This window comes from Ascaphus truei, chromosome 9 (assembly GCF_040206685.1).
Source record: "Ascaphus truei isolate aAscTru1 chromosome 9, aAscTru1.hap1, whole genome shotgun sequence".
Classification (NCBI taxonomy): Eukaryota; Metazoa; Chordata; class Amphibia; order Anura; family Ascaphidae; genus Ascaphus; species Ascaphus truei.
In genome coordinates, this window is record NC_134491.1 from 30,958,143 (window position 1) to 30,977,016 (window position 18,874).

At 44.7% G+C, this 18,874-nt stretch overlaps 1 protein-coding gene across 3 annotated transcripts in view; it reads left to right on the plus strand.

Annotated features, from left to right (window-relative positions):
* The first annotated feature begins 3,229 nt into the window (after positions 1-3,229).
* PSEN1 (presenilin 1) overlaps positions 3,230-18,874 on the plus strand; it is a 41,328-nt gene continuing 25,683 nt past the window's right edge. The window contains exons 1-4 of one of the 3 annotated variants that reach the window (XM_075614253.1): positions 3,249-3,376; positions 7,941-8,030; positions 12,905-13,041; positions 15,276-15,508. In XM_075614253.1, the coding sequence (XP_075470368.1) occupies positions 12,958-13,041; positions 15,276-15,508 (317 nt within the window). In that variant the 5' untranslated portion in view covers positions 3,249-3,376; positions 7,941-8,030; positions 12,905-12,957. Of the gene's footprint in view, positions 3,377-7,940; positions 8,031-12,904; positions 13,042-14,445; positions 14,534-15,275; positions 15,509-18,874 lie in introns of those variants that run through there. The other 2 variants (XM_075614252.1, XM_075614254.1) reach the window with 2 other exon arrangements.

The window sequence follows — 18,874 nt, forward strand, 5'->3', positions numbered from 1 at the left end:
GACCTATCTTTAGTCTACCTCTCTATTATCCAAAGTCATGGAAAAATGTGTCAATTCCAAACTAACCAATTTTTACAAGCAGTCAAACTTCCTTAGTCAATTCCAATCTGGCTTGCAACTAAATGACTCCACAGTCATGGCTCTCTTAAAAATATGCAATGAGATCAAGTGTTGAATGGAACATGGACAGTTGGCTGGTGCAATATTCTTGATTTCGCATAGCCTTTGGATAATGCTATTATGACAAACAAGGTCCAGTACTCTGGTATAAGAACTTCTCTGCACATGTATGCTGATGATGCTATCCTCTATGCACGCAGTCCCAGTCTCTGACCTTGAATATGTATTGCAATTTGATGTTTCAAAGGACAAAAACTAGATCACTCAGAGCACAAACTGTTTTTAAACACTTTGAAAAAAGTAGCTAGGGTACTTGGGACTAAGGCTACGTTTCTAAAGCTTACCATGACCAAGCTACTGATCAGAACCAGCTCTAACTCTAATTGTGCCTTAGTTACTAGCTTTTAATATTTGGTTATGTGGCTACACTACCAACTAACATTTGGTTTGCATATTGACAAATTTACATCCAAAATATATTCCAAACTGGGTGTACTACGTAACTTCAACACCCACCATTGTGATATATTAATTGGACTAGGTTGGCTATCACTTGAGTCCAGACACAATGTACATCTTACCTTCAAATACTTTCTGGACAAATAACCCAATTATTTGAGCAGGCTTCTCACCCCTACTGTACAAAGCACTTATCGCCTTAGATCCGCCTCCAAAAACCTGTGTATGGTTCCAATGTTCAACAAATAATCTGGTCACTCTTCTGTTTTACTGAACATCCCACTTCTAGAACAAGGAGATTTCACCAGCAACAAAGGAAAGGGTTCTTTACAGTAAGGGCAGTTAAAATGTGGAATTCATTACCCATGGAGACTGTGATGGCAGGTACAATAGATTTGTTTTAAAAAAAAAAGTTGGACATCTTTTTAGAAAGGAAAGGTATACAGGGATATACCAAATAAGTAAACATGGGAAGGATGTTGATCCAGGGATTAATCTGATTGCCAATTCTTGGAGTCAGGAAGGAATTTCTTTTTCCCCTTATGAGATATCATTGGATGATATAACAATGGGGTTTTTTGTTTGCCTTCCTCTGGATCAATATATTGTAAGTACAGATATAGGATAAAGTATCTGTCGTCTAAATTTAGCATAGGTTGAACTTGATGGACGTACGTCTTTTTTCAACCTGATCTACTATGTAACTATGTAATTTACTGTCTCTCAAATCCGCTTCTTATTCTTTGAAAACGTCGGCTATTTCCTACTCTAAACATGTCTGTAACTATAAATGTTAATAATGTCAACTTTATTTTGTGCCCAGGGCATACTTGAAAATGAGAGGCAACTCTCACTGCATGGCACCTTTATCCAATGAGCAAAAGCAGCAGTTGCTCAGGGCCCACGTCCTTCTCCCACCCCAGGTCCATAACTACCATCTTAGCCTCCAACCCCCCCCCTATTTTATACTTTGCTCAGGGCTCACCAGTGCCTTAAAGCAGCCCTATCTCATTGTATTTTTTTCCTGCAACCTTTTATTGGATAATTTGTCTATAGCAGAGATGTTAACCTATGTCCACAAAATAGACACTCGCCTTGCACTTGTGTGAGAATGGCATATAATAGCCTATTGGTGGTACAGTCTGTTCTCTGTGGCAGGATCCCCCCAAAACTGCCACCAGCATTAATCCAAATAGAAAAGGAAGCGGTTAAACGTTTACATGTAATATAAGGCTGTGACTGTCTCTAAACCAATCAAATTGCGTGGCCCGCCTCCTTTAGTGACATCACTGGCGACCGTCGCCAAAAAACTAATAACTTTCGCTGGTGGCGACGGGTGACGTCATCGGTCGCATCATCAGCACTATAAACGCGGCCTAACGGTCAACTCAGACCATTTCTTGGTGAAACGAGATCAAGTATACAATGTTTTGGGGTACAAACAGCCCCTTTGCCATATGAAGGCGCTGTTGGTACCCTGAAATGTTGTAAATTTGGTCTTGTTTCACCAATAAATGGTCTGAGTTAACCTTTATATTATATGTGAGTCTAACCTCTTCTATTTAGAGATGTTAACCTTCAAGGACCCAATATCGGTGAGATTTGGGGGGTTCTGAACAATAAAAAATGGCATTTTAATGGAAATTTTTAGATTTGTATCTGAAATGTATTGAAGGCAATGAGAGTTGACATGTCTGATATAGATTAAGACTACGTCCATAGAGGGGGGAGCTGCGCTGAGCCGTGCGGACGCTCCGCGATGAGCCCCCTCATCCTCAATGAGGATGTCTTTAGAGGGGGCTCCCGCGAGCGTCCGCAGGCGTGCTGAGGCGCTGGGAATTTCAGCCGACAGCAGAACTGTTTCCAAGCGCGCTTTCGGCTGAAAACCTCCAATCACAGCGAAGTAGCGTCACCGTGACTTTGACGTCGGCGCGTCGCGGGCTATTGGCCCTGCAACGTCACTTTCCCGCCCCCCGATCGCGCATGCTGGCTTGCCTGCCAGTCTATGAAATTGCTTCTGACCGGGCAGGTCAACCTCAGCGCGGAGGAGCGCGGGCTGAGGCTCTATGGACGCAGCCTAAGGCTCAGAAAAAAGTGCACCCATTATGTGACTGCTAACAGTATTATCTGATTTTGATCTCTATCACTTTCAGGAAGGTCTATAGTTCATTCATTTGGCCCTATAAATATAATAATTAGAATTTTTTTGTTCTTGTATAGCGCTGCTAGTTTTACGTAGCGCTTTACAGACATTTTGCAGGCACAGGCCCCTGCCCCGTGGGGCTTACAATCTATGTTTTTGGTGCCTGAGGCACAGCGAGATAAAGAATCTTGCCCAAGGTCACAAGGAGCCAACACCGGGAATTTAATCAGGTTCGCCTACTTCACACTCCGTGCCAGTCAGTGTCTCATTGAGCCGCTCCTTCTCCCAGTCTTGGGAATATAGGTATCAAAAAGAGAGTGCTTGAGGGTTTGTGATAAATGCAATGACACTGTGAGATTTCACTGAATCCAATGAAGCTAACAGCACACACAATGAGTGTGACCATCTGCATGCCAGCAATGGCGCCTCCTATAGGCTGGTAAAGTAGAAAGAGTTGATGGTTGTCCTCGCATTCCCCTCCCAAGATGGCGATCGAGTCCAGACGCTTGACGTGTTCCTGGGAGGGGCCTGACCCGGAAGTGATCTGAGACACCTGATTCGGGAATCCCGGAGACTGCCCTGGGATTGCAGCGCAGGAAAGCTCGGGGATTGGAGGTGTTGTAGGCCGCTGTATCCGGAGGAGACGAGCAGGAGGTCAGTGTATGGGAAGGGTTCAGTGGAAGAGGATTACAGGGCTGTGGGGACTCATGGGACCGCCATGCTTCTGTATTTACATGCATCCCTATTGTCTCTGTCTGATCTTCTTTCACCGGATAGACACCAGCGATTCCGGGATACCTGGTCCTTCTAACATTGTGTTGTAATCGAGGCTCTGCTGATGTAGAGAAGGCTACAGATGGTAAACATGAGGGAGACTAAAGCCAGGCTAGTGAGGCAGCGCTGATCAGGGTGCAGTTATCCTCAGATACCCCCGGGGGGAGGGGAGGGGTATGTTATAAAGAGAGAGGTCTCAACGGTCTAACAGTGATACATAGGATTACACGAGTTAAAGCTGAGCCGGTACATCTCCACCGACCAGATACAAGCGAGCACATGACTGTAACGTGCACCACTAATCGTAGGCCCAATATTCAGTACATGGTGCTCAGCAGTGGCACACCTGCACTCCTAGTCATTTGGAAGACACGGTATAGCATGAATATGGGCCTTGTGAGCTGCCTAAATATGATTAGTGACCTGAGTTATAACATCAAAGGATGGACATGAAATCTAGTGTGCAGTGCTAATGTACCAATGCAAAGTAGCTTTGAGACGATCAGGTAATGAGCAGGGAAATCTTGAAATGTGTCTAATACACCCCGAAAATATAAGGGAACATAATTAATTTTAATGCACTAAATTCACATGGAGACTTTCTAGTGCAGCGGTTTCCATCCTTTTTTACACTGGGTACCCCCTACTAGAATATATTTGTTCCGTGAATCTCTAATCAATCGTATTGCCTATTCATCAGATTATTGCTAACAAAACCATTTAACCGATTTTTGTCAGTGTCCTGAGCTGGTGGGGAACACACACCATATAAGGTTCCAAACTGCACCTTGGTGTGTGATTATGGATCCTTTTTCATAAATTCGTCAAGATATTGGTCACACAGTTCAGGATGGTTAAAGATGCAGATCAATGTGCTAACGTGGTGAAGAAAGGGTATTTTTCTTACTATAGAAATTGGCCTTGTAGGTGTGATCCACACCTCCTTTTAGATGGGCTCCCTGTCACGTGTGTGTGTGTGTGTGTGTGTGTTCCACACCTCCTTTTAGATGGGCTTCCTGTCAGTGTGTGTGTGTGTGTTCCACACCTTTTACATGGGCTCCCTGTCACATTGTGTGTGTGATCCACACCTCCTTTTACAAGGGCTCCCTGTTACATTGTGTGTGTGATCTCTATTGACACATTTCTGTCCTCTGATCTAATGAATGTGAACTCCCTGAATAATATGTTTGTTGTCAACTGTGAAATCACAATCAAAGTGGTTGGTTTGTTGCCCTAATCTGTACTTTTTACATGGCATCATTTTCATTATCCAGGTGTGTCACACATGAAATCCTTCTTTGATTGGAAGCAATGTGGGTTGTTTTTTTCATTGGACTATAACCTGTAATTTATTTATGATTTCACAATTCTCAAACATTTAATCGGCTCCTCCCAAAACGGAAAATCCTTCTTCCTCCCAGTATGTTTCGTTCCTCATGCAGTGTTTCACATCCCATATTCTGCTCAAAAAGACCTAAAGAATCAGTAGCCGTGAACCAATCGTTTGCACGGACGCAATTTAATGATTCTTTTACCTGCTAACTTTCTGTGTTGGACTATTTAATATAGCAATATATACCGAGGCTCTCCCTTACAAATATTAAGGCCGCAAACGGTACCTCAGTGTGTGCGGGCAGCACGGGTGGTATAGCTGTCACTCACAGTGAGAGCTTCCAAAGTCACGCCCCCCACAATGCCTTGCTGCAGTGGATGCAAAGCATTGTGGGGAGCAACTTTGGAAGCTCCTACTGTTATGGACAACTATATCACCCACGCTAAGGTGCAGTTTGGGACGCAGTGGCCACATGGGTACAGGAACCCAGTATACAGCCTGGGATCCTTATTACATATTTTGCTTTGGCAAACCCCTTGGAGACATCTCACGAACCCTAGGGGTTCCTGAACCCCCTGTTTGGAATCACTGCTCAAATGCAGGCCCCCAGTCTGTCCCATCTTGTTACCTTTCACTGCCTGGCCTTCCTGTCTCTTAACTTTCTCACCTACAATCTAGTCTAAACGTTGCTGGTAGAATCACTTTACTTTCTCTTAAACCTGTCTTGCGGAACTCCCTCTCCTGGCTTGCCATTAAGTGCTTTGTACAGCAAATAAAAATCCCACTTTTTGTACGTCTTAGACAGGTCAGCAACCCCATCAGTCCCCATTATCCCTTGGTAAACAATGCTTCCACTGCAGTCAGGGATTATGGGTAATATGTAAATAAGCAGTGTGTCACTCTTTACTTCTTATCCATTTTAACATGGACCCTTATAAGCTTCTGCCTGCCGTATATTACACAGCTTTTCAGCACAGCCGGGGTTAAAGAAGTGTATGGCCAGTAAACCTACTCACAGACAGCTGTTTCGACCTTTTGAGTCTCATCAGTGCGAAGTTCGTTGCTGTGTAATTTACAAAATTATATATATATCTCTATGGCTGATTACAATATACATTCCGTTTTTTTGATTCTCTGTTGCTAGAGGAGATTTTATCGTTCATAGGATAGGCCTGCAATGTGATGTTAGGAGAGGTAGGATAGGTCTACAATGTGATGTGTTAGGCTGTGCATATAGTGCCCGCTGCCGCCGCGTGCGCTAATAATAAGCGCGACATCGCGTCGCCAAATTTGGAAGCTGGCAATATTTGATTTTTCAAGGGCTGTCGCCTCATGTGACAGCCCCTGAACCAATCAAATGCCAGAAAGCCTGCGCCGCCGCCGCAAAGCGAAATATAACTTTCTCTAGCTGCGACGGGTGACATCACGCGTCGGCTGTCGCAAGCACTATACGCGCGGCCTTAGGAGAGGCCTGCAATGTGCTGTTAGGCCGCGCTTATAGCGCGCGCGACGGATGACGTTGCCGTCGCGGCTAGCAAAACTTGTATTTCACTTTCCGGCGACATCGCGGGCGACCAGGTCTTTGGTTCAGAGGCTGCCACATGTGGCGACAGACTCCGAAAAAAATCTAATTTGACCGGCTTCAAAAATTTGCGTCGCTCCGTCACGTCTCGCATACTATAAGCGCATGCGATGGTGGCAATACATTTGTTTTGCCGCGCCGTCGCCGGCACTATAAGCACAGCCTTAGGAGAGGTAGGATAGGCTGCAGTGTTCTGTTAGGAGAGGTAGGATAGGTCTGCAATGTGCTGTTAGGAGAGGTAGGATAGGCCTGCAATGTGCTGTGTTAGGAGAGGTCGGATAGGCCTGCAATGTGCTGTTAGGAGAGGTAGGATAGTTCTGCAATGTGCTGTGTTAGGAGAGGTAGGATAGGTCTGCAATGTGCTGTTAGGAGAGGTAGGATAGTTCTGCAATGTGCTGTGTTAGGAGAGGTAGGATAGGCCTGCAATGTGCTGTAAGGAGAGGTAGGATAGTTCTGCAATGTGCTGTGTTAGGAGAGGTAGGATAGGCCTGCAATGTGCTGTGTTAGGAGAGGTAGGATAAGGCCACAGTAATTTAAACATATGATACTGATGGAAAGGGAGCCTGACAGATATTTCTCAAAGTAGATTTAGTTTTATTTAATAGTACAGCACGCAATTAGGATTAATATTCCAGTGTTGTCCCAGTGTGGTGAGGACGGGCGCCCTGGTCTAGGTACAGAATCTATCCCAATCACCAGTATACACTCTCTCTTTTATTAGAAAAACTGGAACACCTTTTATTTTTTGTCATATCTGGCAGAAAAATCACATTTTCATGAAAATGCGATAAATTACAGGTCTGTCAGAGCAGATTATTACATTTTAAGAATGATTTGATAATCTAATCAATATCTTTTGGAATTGGTGATGGCGTGATGACCTCATCAAGTACATAGTTACAAAATGGTGTTTAGCGCAGAAGATAAGCACGTTATAAAGTGCTGGAGACAGAGCAAGAATTTTGGTCCGAAACGCTTCCATAAAATGTTCCTGTATCAAGGACGGTCGCTAGGAGGACTGAAAAAAATAATAATTTGTATCGTTCGAGAGAGGGAGCAGCTGGGTCACCGCGTTATTGATTTTGCGATCAGACAGTGGCGTTCTCGTCTTCGGGGTGTGCGTTTCGGCAGGAGGACATTTTGAACTCAAACGGTTTAGTAATCTTAGTATTTCAGATTAGATTACAACAGATACACATTTACGAGCTACGAAGGAAAACCTCCTATTTTGCGTTTAATGAACATGTACCTGCTGCAGTGTATCTGTTGACCTAGTACAGTGAATTTAGTTAACATCGATTGACTCGCCCTGGCCTTATCTTCTGTGATCAATTCCCTATACAGTCTTTATCTTCTGCATTCTTTTGCCATAACTTGTGTACGGGGAACTTCCGGTGTCTACAGCTGTTGACTAAATCTATTTGGTGTCTTACGGAGGGACTCAAGATGAGATTTGCTACCATGTTGTCCGCCTTCTTGACCTCCCATATGATCTAGCCTCATGCTGAACATGAATCCCTTTTGTGCAGGAATACAACGCGCCAGGTCATACTTGGTCCCAGTTATAAGGGTTCCAAAGCCCAACAAATACAGATAATGTGGCTGCTTGCAAACAACATGTAAGTATATTTTTGTCTTCTTAAATTTATCCTAACCCCTTCAGTGCCATGGACCCTTTTGGCCCTAGCGATCATGTGTCCGCTCTCCAGAGCGATCATGCGATCGCTTCCTAGTTTCCGGGGACCAGAGCAGTCAGCGGTCCAATCGCAAACATTGCCTAGAAAGCTAGCACAAGGCCAGAATGTCTTAAAGCTGCACTTCAGTCAACATCCTGCATGTGTGTTTTTTTTAATAAATCAGTTCTGTAGTAAGAAAAAATACTTTTAGCATTTTCTGTTTTAAAAAAAACAACTTTGAAAGACCAATTTTCTTGTATTCTATTTTAACAAGCATTTGCTAAGGCACTGCCCCTTCATGTCCTGTCACAAGCCCTGGCACGCCCCTTTGTCAGCACTGCCCTGCCTCTTGCACATGTCAGTGCAGGAGTGCTCATGAATATTCATGAGCTTCCACTGACAGACAAGCAGAATATAAACAGATCCCTTCACTAATTATGTCACCAAATTTCGACCTATCAATACATGGAGAACGAATTGACCGGCAGCTATACAGTTCTTTAGGTAATTAGAGATTGCCCACATGAAACTATTAAAGTAAAAAAAAAAATTAAAAAAAAAAAAGACTGAACTGCAGCTTTAAGGGCACTGAAGAGGCCCTCCTATTTGTACATTTTATCCGATCTGAACCCTTTAAATCTAGTCGGAAGAGCCCTGTTCTACACCCAAAGTGTAAAGCGTCCCAGGAAGGCATTTGCATTGTTTGCAGGGGCTGCTGGGCAGCGTCCTACCTCTGGATCAATGAGGAGCAGTGCAATCAAAGGTTACTAGCTTGCGTATCAGCTGTTTCCTGTGCTGGCATTTTAAGCTCCTGAAAATACTTCTATATCAGAGGTAAACAACCCCTAAACCGGGGGGCTTCTAGGCCTCAGCCACAGATTGCGCTACCTGTGCTGAAGCAGGGATATCCCTAATACCTGGCCTTGGTGGCCCTTGAGGACTGGAGTTGCCCACCCCTGATTTAAAGAGGGACGGAGTCATGCGGCTGGGAGAGAACGTTGATGATCCATACGTAACATTCCATGTTTGAGGCGTCCGCACCGCGGGACCGCAGTAATTTGGGCTCTGCTTTGTGACTTTGCGCAGGAGAATTGGTTCTTTCCAATGGTACTGCCGCTCATTTTTAAAACACAACTTGCACATTTTTTTTTTTAAAGGATAATAGGCTATTTCACAAAACTAATTTCTATTCTTTATAGCACACAGATTCCATGAAGTTGCTGAAATGGGATCTGAATAGTTAATTTGCTTTGAGGGAATTGTGCACTTGCGTGTTCTGGCACAGTAGCAGAATCTCATCTTGTATTCAATAGTTTGTGAACGAATTCACTCTCCAAGCCTGCAGGAACTGTTTATCCTGCATGTGTGAACATATATTTTGCAGTAGTGTGTCTCTAAACTGTACTAAAAATTCAAATAAATCAAATGGCACTCATGTTGCTGCTGGGGAGAAGCTCCGCTCGGTGGGTGCTTGGGTTGTGGTGTTCTTGGCAATGGGTGTGCAGCTTTCTTGGGCTGAAAGGAGTAGATCCATGATAATCTACCTATGAAGCGGGCAGATCTGATTCAGATCCCAGTCTCAGTTTTACTGGGGCAAGTCATTGTAGCTCCCTGTGCCTCAGGCACCAATGTTGTAGGCTCAACAGAGCTGGGACTTGTGCCGGCAATTTTTTTTTTTTTTTTTTTTTTTTAAAGCTGCAGATCAAGCAACATCCTACATGTGTGTTTTTTTTTTTTAAATAATCAGTGAGAAAATTCTTGTAGCATTTTTTAAAGACATTTTTAATGTATTCTAATGTAACAAGCATTTTTGTTTCTATAGAAACCATTTACAAAGTCACACCCCCTCTTCTGAGACAGACTCTGGCTCTTGAGCCCCGCCCTCTCTCTGGCAGTGCACCAATTGTATCTAGTAACTGCCTGGTCACATGAACTTTCCCACAGAACTTTGCATCGTGGGTACTGTTTTGCAGCAATAACTGAATTAAATAACCCCCAGCAAAGCGATCGATTGACAGGAGAATGGATCGATCTGCAGCTTAGTTAATCACTTGTCAGTGTGCAGATTGTATTGATGCACATATTGAATGGAAAAATACAATGGTAAAACGGGAGTTTGAACTGCAGCTTCACAATGATATATATTCTATTATAATTGTACGTGGGTTCTTGTAGGAATTGATGTGGGAAGCTGCTGATTTATGTGTTGAAGGACACTAAACACATTGTATGTATGTCTTTATTTATATAGCGCCATTAAGATACATAGGGCTTCACAGCAGTAATACACGTGACAATCATATAAATAACAAATAACAGAACATGGGAATAAGTGCTTCAGACATAAAAATTTACATTTAGGAAGAGGAGTCCCTGATCTTAAGAGCTTACAATCTAATTGGTAGGTAGGGAGAACGTACAGAGACAGTAGGAGGGCGTTCTGGTAAATGCGTCTGCAAGGGGCCAAGCTTTATGTATCGGGTGTATAGTATTAGCCACGGAGCTATTCGTTTGCTTCGTTAAGCAGGTGAGTCTTAAAGGTGGCTAGAGGGGGTGCTAGTCTGGTATTGAGGGGAAGGGCATTCCAGAGGTGTGGAGCCGTCAGTGAGAAACGTTTAAGGCGGGAGAGGGCTTTTAGATACAAAGGGGTAGAGAAAAGACATCCTTGAGCAGAACGCAAGAGTCGGGATGGTGCTTAGCGAGAAATTCGGGCTGAGATGTAAGGAGGGGCAGAAGAGTGAAAAGCTTTAAAAGTGAGGAGGAGAATTGAGTGCGAGATGCGGGATTTGATAGGAAGCCAGGAGAGGGATTTCAGCAGGGGAGACGCTGAGACAGATTTAGGAAAGAGGAGAGCGATTCTGGCTGCTGCGTTAAGGATAGATTGTAGGGGAGACAGGTGAGAGGCAGGAAGGCCGGACAGCAGGAGGTTACAGTAATCAAGACGGGAGAGAATGAGGGCCTGAGTCAGAGTTTTAGCAGTCGAGCAATAGAGGAAAGGCCGAATCTTTGCAATATTACGCAGGGAAAATAGAGAGGTTTTAGCTACCTTTTGAATATGAGAGGAGAATGTGAGGGAGAGAGGAGTTGTGTGACCCCTAGGCAGCGTGCTTGTGCTACTGGTTGTATGACAGAACTTCCAGTAATGTGGAAGGAGGTAGTGGGCCCAGGTTTGGGATGCAATATGAGGAGCTCTGTTTTTGACATGTTGAGTTTACGTCAGCGGAGGGCCATCCAGGATGATATCGCAGAGACGTTCAGAAACTTTAGTCTGTACAGCAGGTGTATGGTCAGGGGTTGAGAAGTAAATTTGTGTCGTCAGCATAGAGGTGATATTTGAACCCAAGAGATGTGATTAGTTCACATAGAGAAAGTGTGTACAGAGAAAAGAGAAGGGGTCCCAGGACAGAGCCCTGGGGTACCCCCACAGAGAGATCGATAGAGGAGAAGGTGTTTGCAAAAGAGACACTGAAAGGACGATGAGAGAGGTAGGAGGAGATCCAGGATAGAGCTTTGTTACGAATACCAAGAGTATGGAGAAGGTGGTGGTCCACGCTATCAAATTCTGCAGATCGAGTAATTTGAGCAGAGTGTAATGGCATCTGTCTTTGGCAGCATGGAGGTCATTAGTTATTGTAGAGGGTCTAGAAGAGAATAGGTGGTGAGAAAATGGAGCAGGCGAGAGAATACAAGACGTTCAAGGAGTTTAGAGGCAAAAGGCAGGAGGGAGACAGGTCGATAGTTAGAAAGGCATGTAGGGTCAAGCTTGCTATTTTTGAGTAATGGTATAACTGTTGCATGTTTTGAAGGAGGCGGGAAAGGTACCAGAGTAGAGGGAGGAGTAAAAAAAAATATGAGTGTAGGGATTATAGTAGGAGCAAGAGGTTTTAGGAGATGGGAGGGAATGGGGTCAAGAGAGCAAGTGGTAGAGGGAGAAGAGGAGATCAACAGTGCCACATCCTCCTCTGAGACAGTGGAAAAAGAGTCAAGGAAGGCAGGAAGAGAGCTAGGAAGCGGTGTAGGGTGGAAGGAGGAAACAGAGGGGATGTCCTGACATATGGATTCCACCTTTTCCTTAAAATAATCAGCAAAGTCCTAAGGCGAGATGAAGAAGAGGCAGCTGGGGGTGGTCTAAGTAGGGAGTCAGACAGAGAAGAGTCGGCGTGAGTTAGACTTGTGCACTAATCATAGTGAAAAAAAGTAGGTTGGTTTAGGCTGAAAGAGAGCTGAATTGAAACAGGATAGCATAAATTTGTAGTGAAGGAAGTCTGCGAGAGTGTGTAATCTCCTCCAGAGGAGTTCAGATGAACGAGTGCAGGAACGCAGCTTGTGCGTGTCGGAATTTGGCCAGGGTCTGGGGTTAGAAGGACGAGAACGGCAGAGAGATAGTGGGGCATGTAGATGAAGAGAAGAGGTGCGAGGTAAGGCAGGGGGGCGCCGCAAAAAAAGATCGCGCGACTCTGCATTATATAACAAGCTTTTGCATGTTTTTTTGTGTATGTATATAACTCTTCATAATAATCTTCAGCCCTTCTCGGTCCCATCCTGGATGAAGCCTCCCCAATGATCTTCCAGGTACTGCGGTCACAAGCTTCTGTCCTCCATGTTGCTCCAACACATTTACCGATTTCATTTTTCCATCTTTCTTTTGATCGTCGTCGTCTTTTAATCTTAATTGCAATCCAGTTGAGTACCATCTTTGTCTATTGATGGTCATTTCTTCTTGCGATATGTCCGGACCACTGCAATTTTAATTTCTTCACCTTTGTGATGTATAAAATAATATATGAAAAGTAAGGTATTTTTTTTCACCCCTTTAGGTTTACAATAATCAGAGATTTCAAGAGAAAATAGTTCCACACCTTGTGTCCGAATGACTGAACTATCTGCATCTTTAACTCACCTCCAGCAAGGCCAAGTGACGGAGGACTTTCCTGAGATCCACCAGGCTAACATGGTATGTATGTGAGCTGTGTGCCAGCAGATTCCATGCAAACCAAAGCATCCCCCTACACATCTGTACATTTTGGGCAAGAATTCATTTTTATAACCCCTCATGTTATTTCTGTTTGTCTTCAAATTGGTATACAGGATATTGAAAGTAAAAGAGTGGAACAAGTCCGGATATCGATGCCACAAAATCCACAACACTGTAATCAGAACCGTAAACATTATGCAGAGAAGTCTGTATGTGAAATGGGGGAAAATACTTCCGCATTTGCTTTAAAAGAACTCAAAATAGGTGTTTACTTCCATGTTTAGATTGCTAGGGCTGTGTTTCCTTGGGTATTTCAATCGGTGTTTCAATATATATCAGTTTGTATGTTTTTTAACAGACCTAGCTAGGTCTATTGACTTGTTCAGAGTGTGGCATATGCTGTAATTGGTTTGGAAACGGTGCGTCCGAGAGCACCGCGATACCGTGGGATCAAGGAGCACGTCTCCCACCGATGGACAGCAGCCACAATGAAACACTAATAATAAAGAAACATATCGCAACAATCTCCTGTAACGCTGATTGCAGAAAAAGTATTTGCAGGTTCCTTGCTGCTGGAAGTAGCACGAGCGAAGAGGAACAAACAGGAGGAAAAACAGGTAAATGGCGGTGGACAGCCGGAAACATGATGGGCGGGAAACACAAGTGTAATAGAACTATTTCATATATATTGAAATGTATATATGTATCGGTACCGTGTTAGCTGAGCTTAATAATCAAAAAGGAATAGACAATACCGTTCTGTGGCTAACAAAATGCCTTTATTTGTGCGAGCTTTCGAGATACACTGATCTCTTCTTCCGGCGATGTTACAATGAATGAAGCCAAAAAAAAGGGTTTTTACTTTAAAACAGTGCATACTGGAATAGTGTGTGTGTGTGTGTGTGTGTGTGTGTGTGTGTCCACAGTGTATACAGCGCTTTACAAAAGGTGTGTGTGTGGTGTGGGAATGTAAGAGGCTGTGGCATAACTGTGTATGTGTGTATATGTATTTATATATTTTTTTTTTTAAATATATATTTATTTATTTTTAGACATCATATTTTCAGCCATCGCCATTTACCTGTTTTTCATCGTGGGATAAAGGATTTAAGGAAAAAAGTGAGGGGCCAGAAAAATGATAATAAATACACAGTAAATTTGCCAAAGTCAAGAGGGTGGGAGTTTTTAAATGACCTCTACAGACCACTAAGCTAAAGAAGCTATGAATAAAGCCCATTACTTGGAAGGTCACTAAAAGAGAATGCTCTTTTACCGTCCTTATCTCTCCGTTAATAACTAACTAAGGGCCAGTTTCCCCGCGGATTCTGTGATCAGAGGCCACTCTGGCGGTCTGTGAGGAGGGGTTTGGTTTTGTACAGCAGCCCAGTTACTCTGTAACTTCCTCACACGCCACATGTTAGGGGACATGTTGGAGGAAGAGGAATCTGTTCCACTGCTTCTGCTGCAGTGTGTGAGTACGGCAGGGTCGAAACAGTTCTGGGGTTGTTTGTGGTTCCTTAACCAGCTACATTGTACTTATTATTGTTCTGCGCTATTCTGAAGAACGTTTCTAATGTAGATCAGAAATGTAATCTCTGAACAATGAAGTGTCAGACCATACATCTGCTTTTACAAAGGGTTAATACGGGGCTTGCACCACAAAGAGGAAGTATGTTAAGGGTTGTGGGAGTGCCCGCAGATACTCCGTATTGTATAGAGCGCATTGTTAGTTGCGTGGATCCGATGGATGTTGTAGTGCAGCGAAGACATTGCAATTATTCCATTAACGTAGCTGTGTAGTGGGAGGGCCATCTGTTAAACTGCATGCAGAGAAGCATTGCCAGGATAACAGAGGAGATATCAGTGCCATTTTTAGATCGTGGGAAAAACTTCACTTAAAGCAGTGGTTCCCAACCTTCTTTTTATTTATATATTTTTTTCCCCCGCAAGCAACTTGATGCAATTGCTGAGACTTTGCCCCATTTCTTTCTCTATTGCTGGTTAAGGAGCTAAACGGCTTTACAGTTACTGTACAACTGGTACTCTCAGAATAAACATGTTTCCATGGCATAATGGGAAGATTAGTGGGGGGGGGGGATTAATCCCAATCTTCTGTAAAATTCGGGGAGGTCTTCAGTCATTTTGAGATTGCCATTTTGTACCAATGGAGAAATGTCCCTTCACTGACGTCCCCCCTGGCCTGTGTCTCGCAGAACGATAACAATGAGAGGAGGCACAATGACCGTGCGGAGTCTCAGAGCAACGGGCAGACACAGAACAGCTCCCAGCAAGTGTTAGAACAGGACGAGGAGGAGGATGAGGAGCTGACCCTGAAATATGGAGCCAAGCATGTCATCATGCTCTTTGTGCCCGTCACGCTCTGCATGGTGGTCGTCGTAGCAACCATAAAGTCCGTCAGCTTTTACACACGGAAGGATGGGCAACTGTGAGTATCATTGGGCTGCTGCTGTGGCACCTCATATTGTGTCTGTGTGTGTAATAAACACATGGTTTGAGTTAAAGTGTGGGAAGGCCAGTGGTGGCCAACTCCAGTCCTCTTCCACTGAGCTACTGAGCCACCTGTGCTGAAGCAGGGTTATACTGATAACCTGACCGGTTGGGGGTTCTTAAGCACTAGATTGCTACATTACACACAATAAAAACCTTACACTTTGTTTATGGAACTTTGCAGTTCTACTCGGCACTGCTTTAGATTGCTGAATGATCTTTAGCAGGTTTCAAAAACGTAAAGTATCTTATTTTATTTTTTTTAAATGCTCCACTTTATAAGTGCCTACTGAGGAAATCTTTTTAGTCCTCAAAGTTCCCCTCTGCTCTTAGAATATATAACCTAAATTAGTCCATACTCCGCCTGTCACATCTGCCAATTTAATGTAGTGGTCACCCCACTAGTCTGTAACCTTATTTATGCAATGTGGGCATACACACAGCTGTGGTTACAGGGCTCATACTGTAGCAGTGTAATGTGGGCATACACACAGCTGTGGTTACAGGGCTCATACTGTAGCAGTGTAATGTGGGCGTACACAGCCCTTGGTGGCAGGGCTCATACTGTAGCAGTGTAATGTGGGCATACACACAGCTGTGGTTACAGGGCTCACACTGTAGCAGTGTAATGTGAGCATACACACAGCTGTGGTTACAGGGCTCACACTGTAGCAGTGTAATGTGGGCATACACACAGCTGTGGTTACAGGGCTCACACTGTAGCAGTGTAATGTGGGCATACACACAGCCCTCGGTGGCAGGGCTCACACTGTAGCAGTGTAATGTGGGCATACACAAAGCCCTCGGTGGCAGGGCTCACACTGTAGCAGTGTAATGTGGGCATACACACAGCTGTGGTTACAGGGCTCACACTGTAGCAGTGTAATGTGGGCATACACACAGCTGTGGTTACAGGGCTCACACTGTAGCAGTGTAATGTGGGCATACACACAGCTGTGGTTACAGGGCTCACACTGTAGCAGTGTAATGTGGGCATACACACAGCTGTGGTTACAGGGCTCACACTGTAGCAGTGTAATGTGGGCATACACACAGCTGTGGTTACAGGGCTCACACTGTAGCAGTATAATGTGGGCATACACACAGCTGTGGTTACAGGGCTCACACTGTAGCAGTGTAATGTGGGCATACACAGCTGTGGTTACAGGGCTCACACTGTAGCAGTGTAATGTGGGCATACACACAGCTGTGGTTACAGGGCTCACACTGTAGCAGTGTAATGTGGGCGTACACACAGCTGTGGTTACAGGGCTCACCCTTTAGCAGTGTAATGTGGGCGTACACACAGCTGTGGTTACAGGGCTCACCCTTTAGCAGTGTAATGTGGGCATACACCCAGCTGTGGTTACAGGGCTCACACTGTAGCAGTGTAATGTGGGCATACACACAGCTGTGGTTACAGGGCTCATACTGTAGCAGTGTAATGTGGGCAGGGCTCACACTGTAGCAGTGTAATGTGAGCATACACACAGCTGTGGTTACAGGGCTCACACTGTAGCAGTGTAATGTGGGCATACACAGCTGTGGTTACAGGGCTCACACTGTAGCAGTGTAATGTGGGCATACACTCAGCTGTGGTTACAGGGCTCACACTGTAGCAGTGTAATGTGGGCATACACACAGCTGTGGTTACAGGGCTCACACTGTAGCAGTATAATGTGGGCATACACACAGCTGTGGTTACAGGGCTCACACTGTAGCAGTGTAATGTGGGCATACACAGCTGTGGTTACAGGGCTCACACTGTAGCAGTGTAATGTGGGCATACACAGCCCTCGGTGGCAGGGCTCACACTGTAGTAGTGTAATGTGGGCATACACAGCTGTGGTTACAGGGCTCACCCTTTAGCAGGTTATAGGGCTCATACTGTGGCAGTGTAATGTGGGCATACACACAGCTGTGGTTACAGGGCTCACCCTTTAGCAGTGTAATGTGGGCGTACACACAGCTGTGGTTACAGGGCTCACACTGTAGCAGTGTAATGTGGGCTTACACACAGCTGTGGTTACAGGGCTCACCCTTTAGCAGTGTAATGTGGGCATACACCCAGCTGTGGTTACAGGGCTCACACTGTAGCAGTGTAATGTGGGCATACACACAGCTGTGGTTACAGGGCTCACACTGTAGCAGTGTAATGTGGGCATACACACAGCTGTGGTTACAGGGCTCACACTGTAGCAGTGTAATGTGGGCATACACACAGCTGTGGTTACAGGGCTCACACTGTAGCAGTGTAATGTGGGCATACACAGCCCTCGGTGGCAGGGCTCACACTGTAGCAGTGTAATGTGGGCATACACAGCCCTCGTTGGCAGGGCTCACACTGTAGCAGTGTAATGTGGGCATACACAGCCCTCGGTGGCAGGGCTCACACTGTAGCAGTGTAATGTGGGCATAGACACAGCCCTCGGTGGCCGGTAACACCTGGACTATAAGTATGTATTAATCTTGTATTCCAGGGTCACGGGACTCTTCCTTTTACTTCCCTTCACCCCCCCCCCCCCTCCCTTTGTGGGTAGTCCAGGGTACCCACAGCAGAAGACTGAGCGGCAGATAACCCTGCGCTGCCATTCCGTGCGGGACTTTCCCGATCACTTTTAAACTTGTGGTGGGTTTTACTTTATTTGGCCTTTATCGAAGGTGACCCTTATTAAAGGGGCACTCCCATTTGCCATTTGGGGGGGGGTTCAATAAATGCAGCAGTTCTATACATTTTTTTTTTCCTAAGGCAATATAAGTATCTAAGCGACCAATTGATCCCGCTTCCCAGGGCACCCAATATGGCCGCCTATTTCAAAAGAGGAAGTGCTGTGCTTTTCTAAATGGTTACTTTAGCAACCCAATGAAGCTTCACACATTAAAACTCATTATAAAGAGTGGGGGGAAAATGCAGTAAGATTTATTTAATACTGCACAACGTATTTATTAAGAAGTAACACACACACACACACACACACAGGATTTAGACGGTAAATAGAGGATTTCCTTTTAAATAGAGTGAATAATGTTCAGTCTCTCCCTATCACCACTGGGTGGCGTAATTTTGTCACTGCCCTTACTGACTGACTTCTCTTCCCATCACCTTTGGGGACACTGGTGGTAGGGTGTGCCTGTATTTTCCTATGTACACATCGAATATACACAAGTTATACCTTAACCTGGCTCCTTTTGTCATCACGGTGCAACCAATGTTTTCTCAGCCTCAGAGTCCCATTTACCTGATCAGGTAGCTGCAAAGCCCCCAGAACAGTGTGGTTAATCCCCGCAGTACCAAACTTTGCCA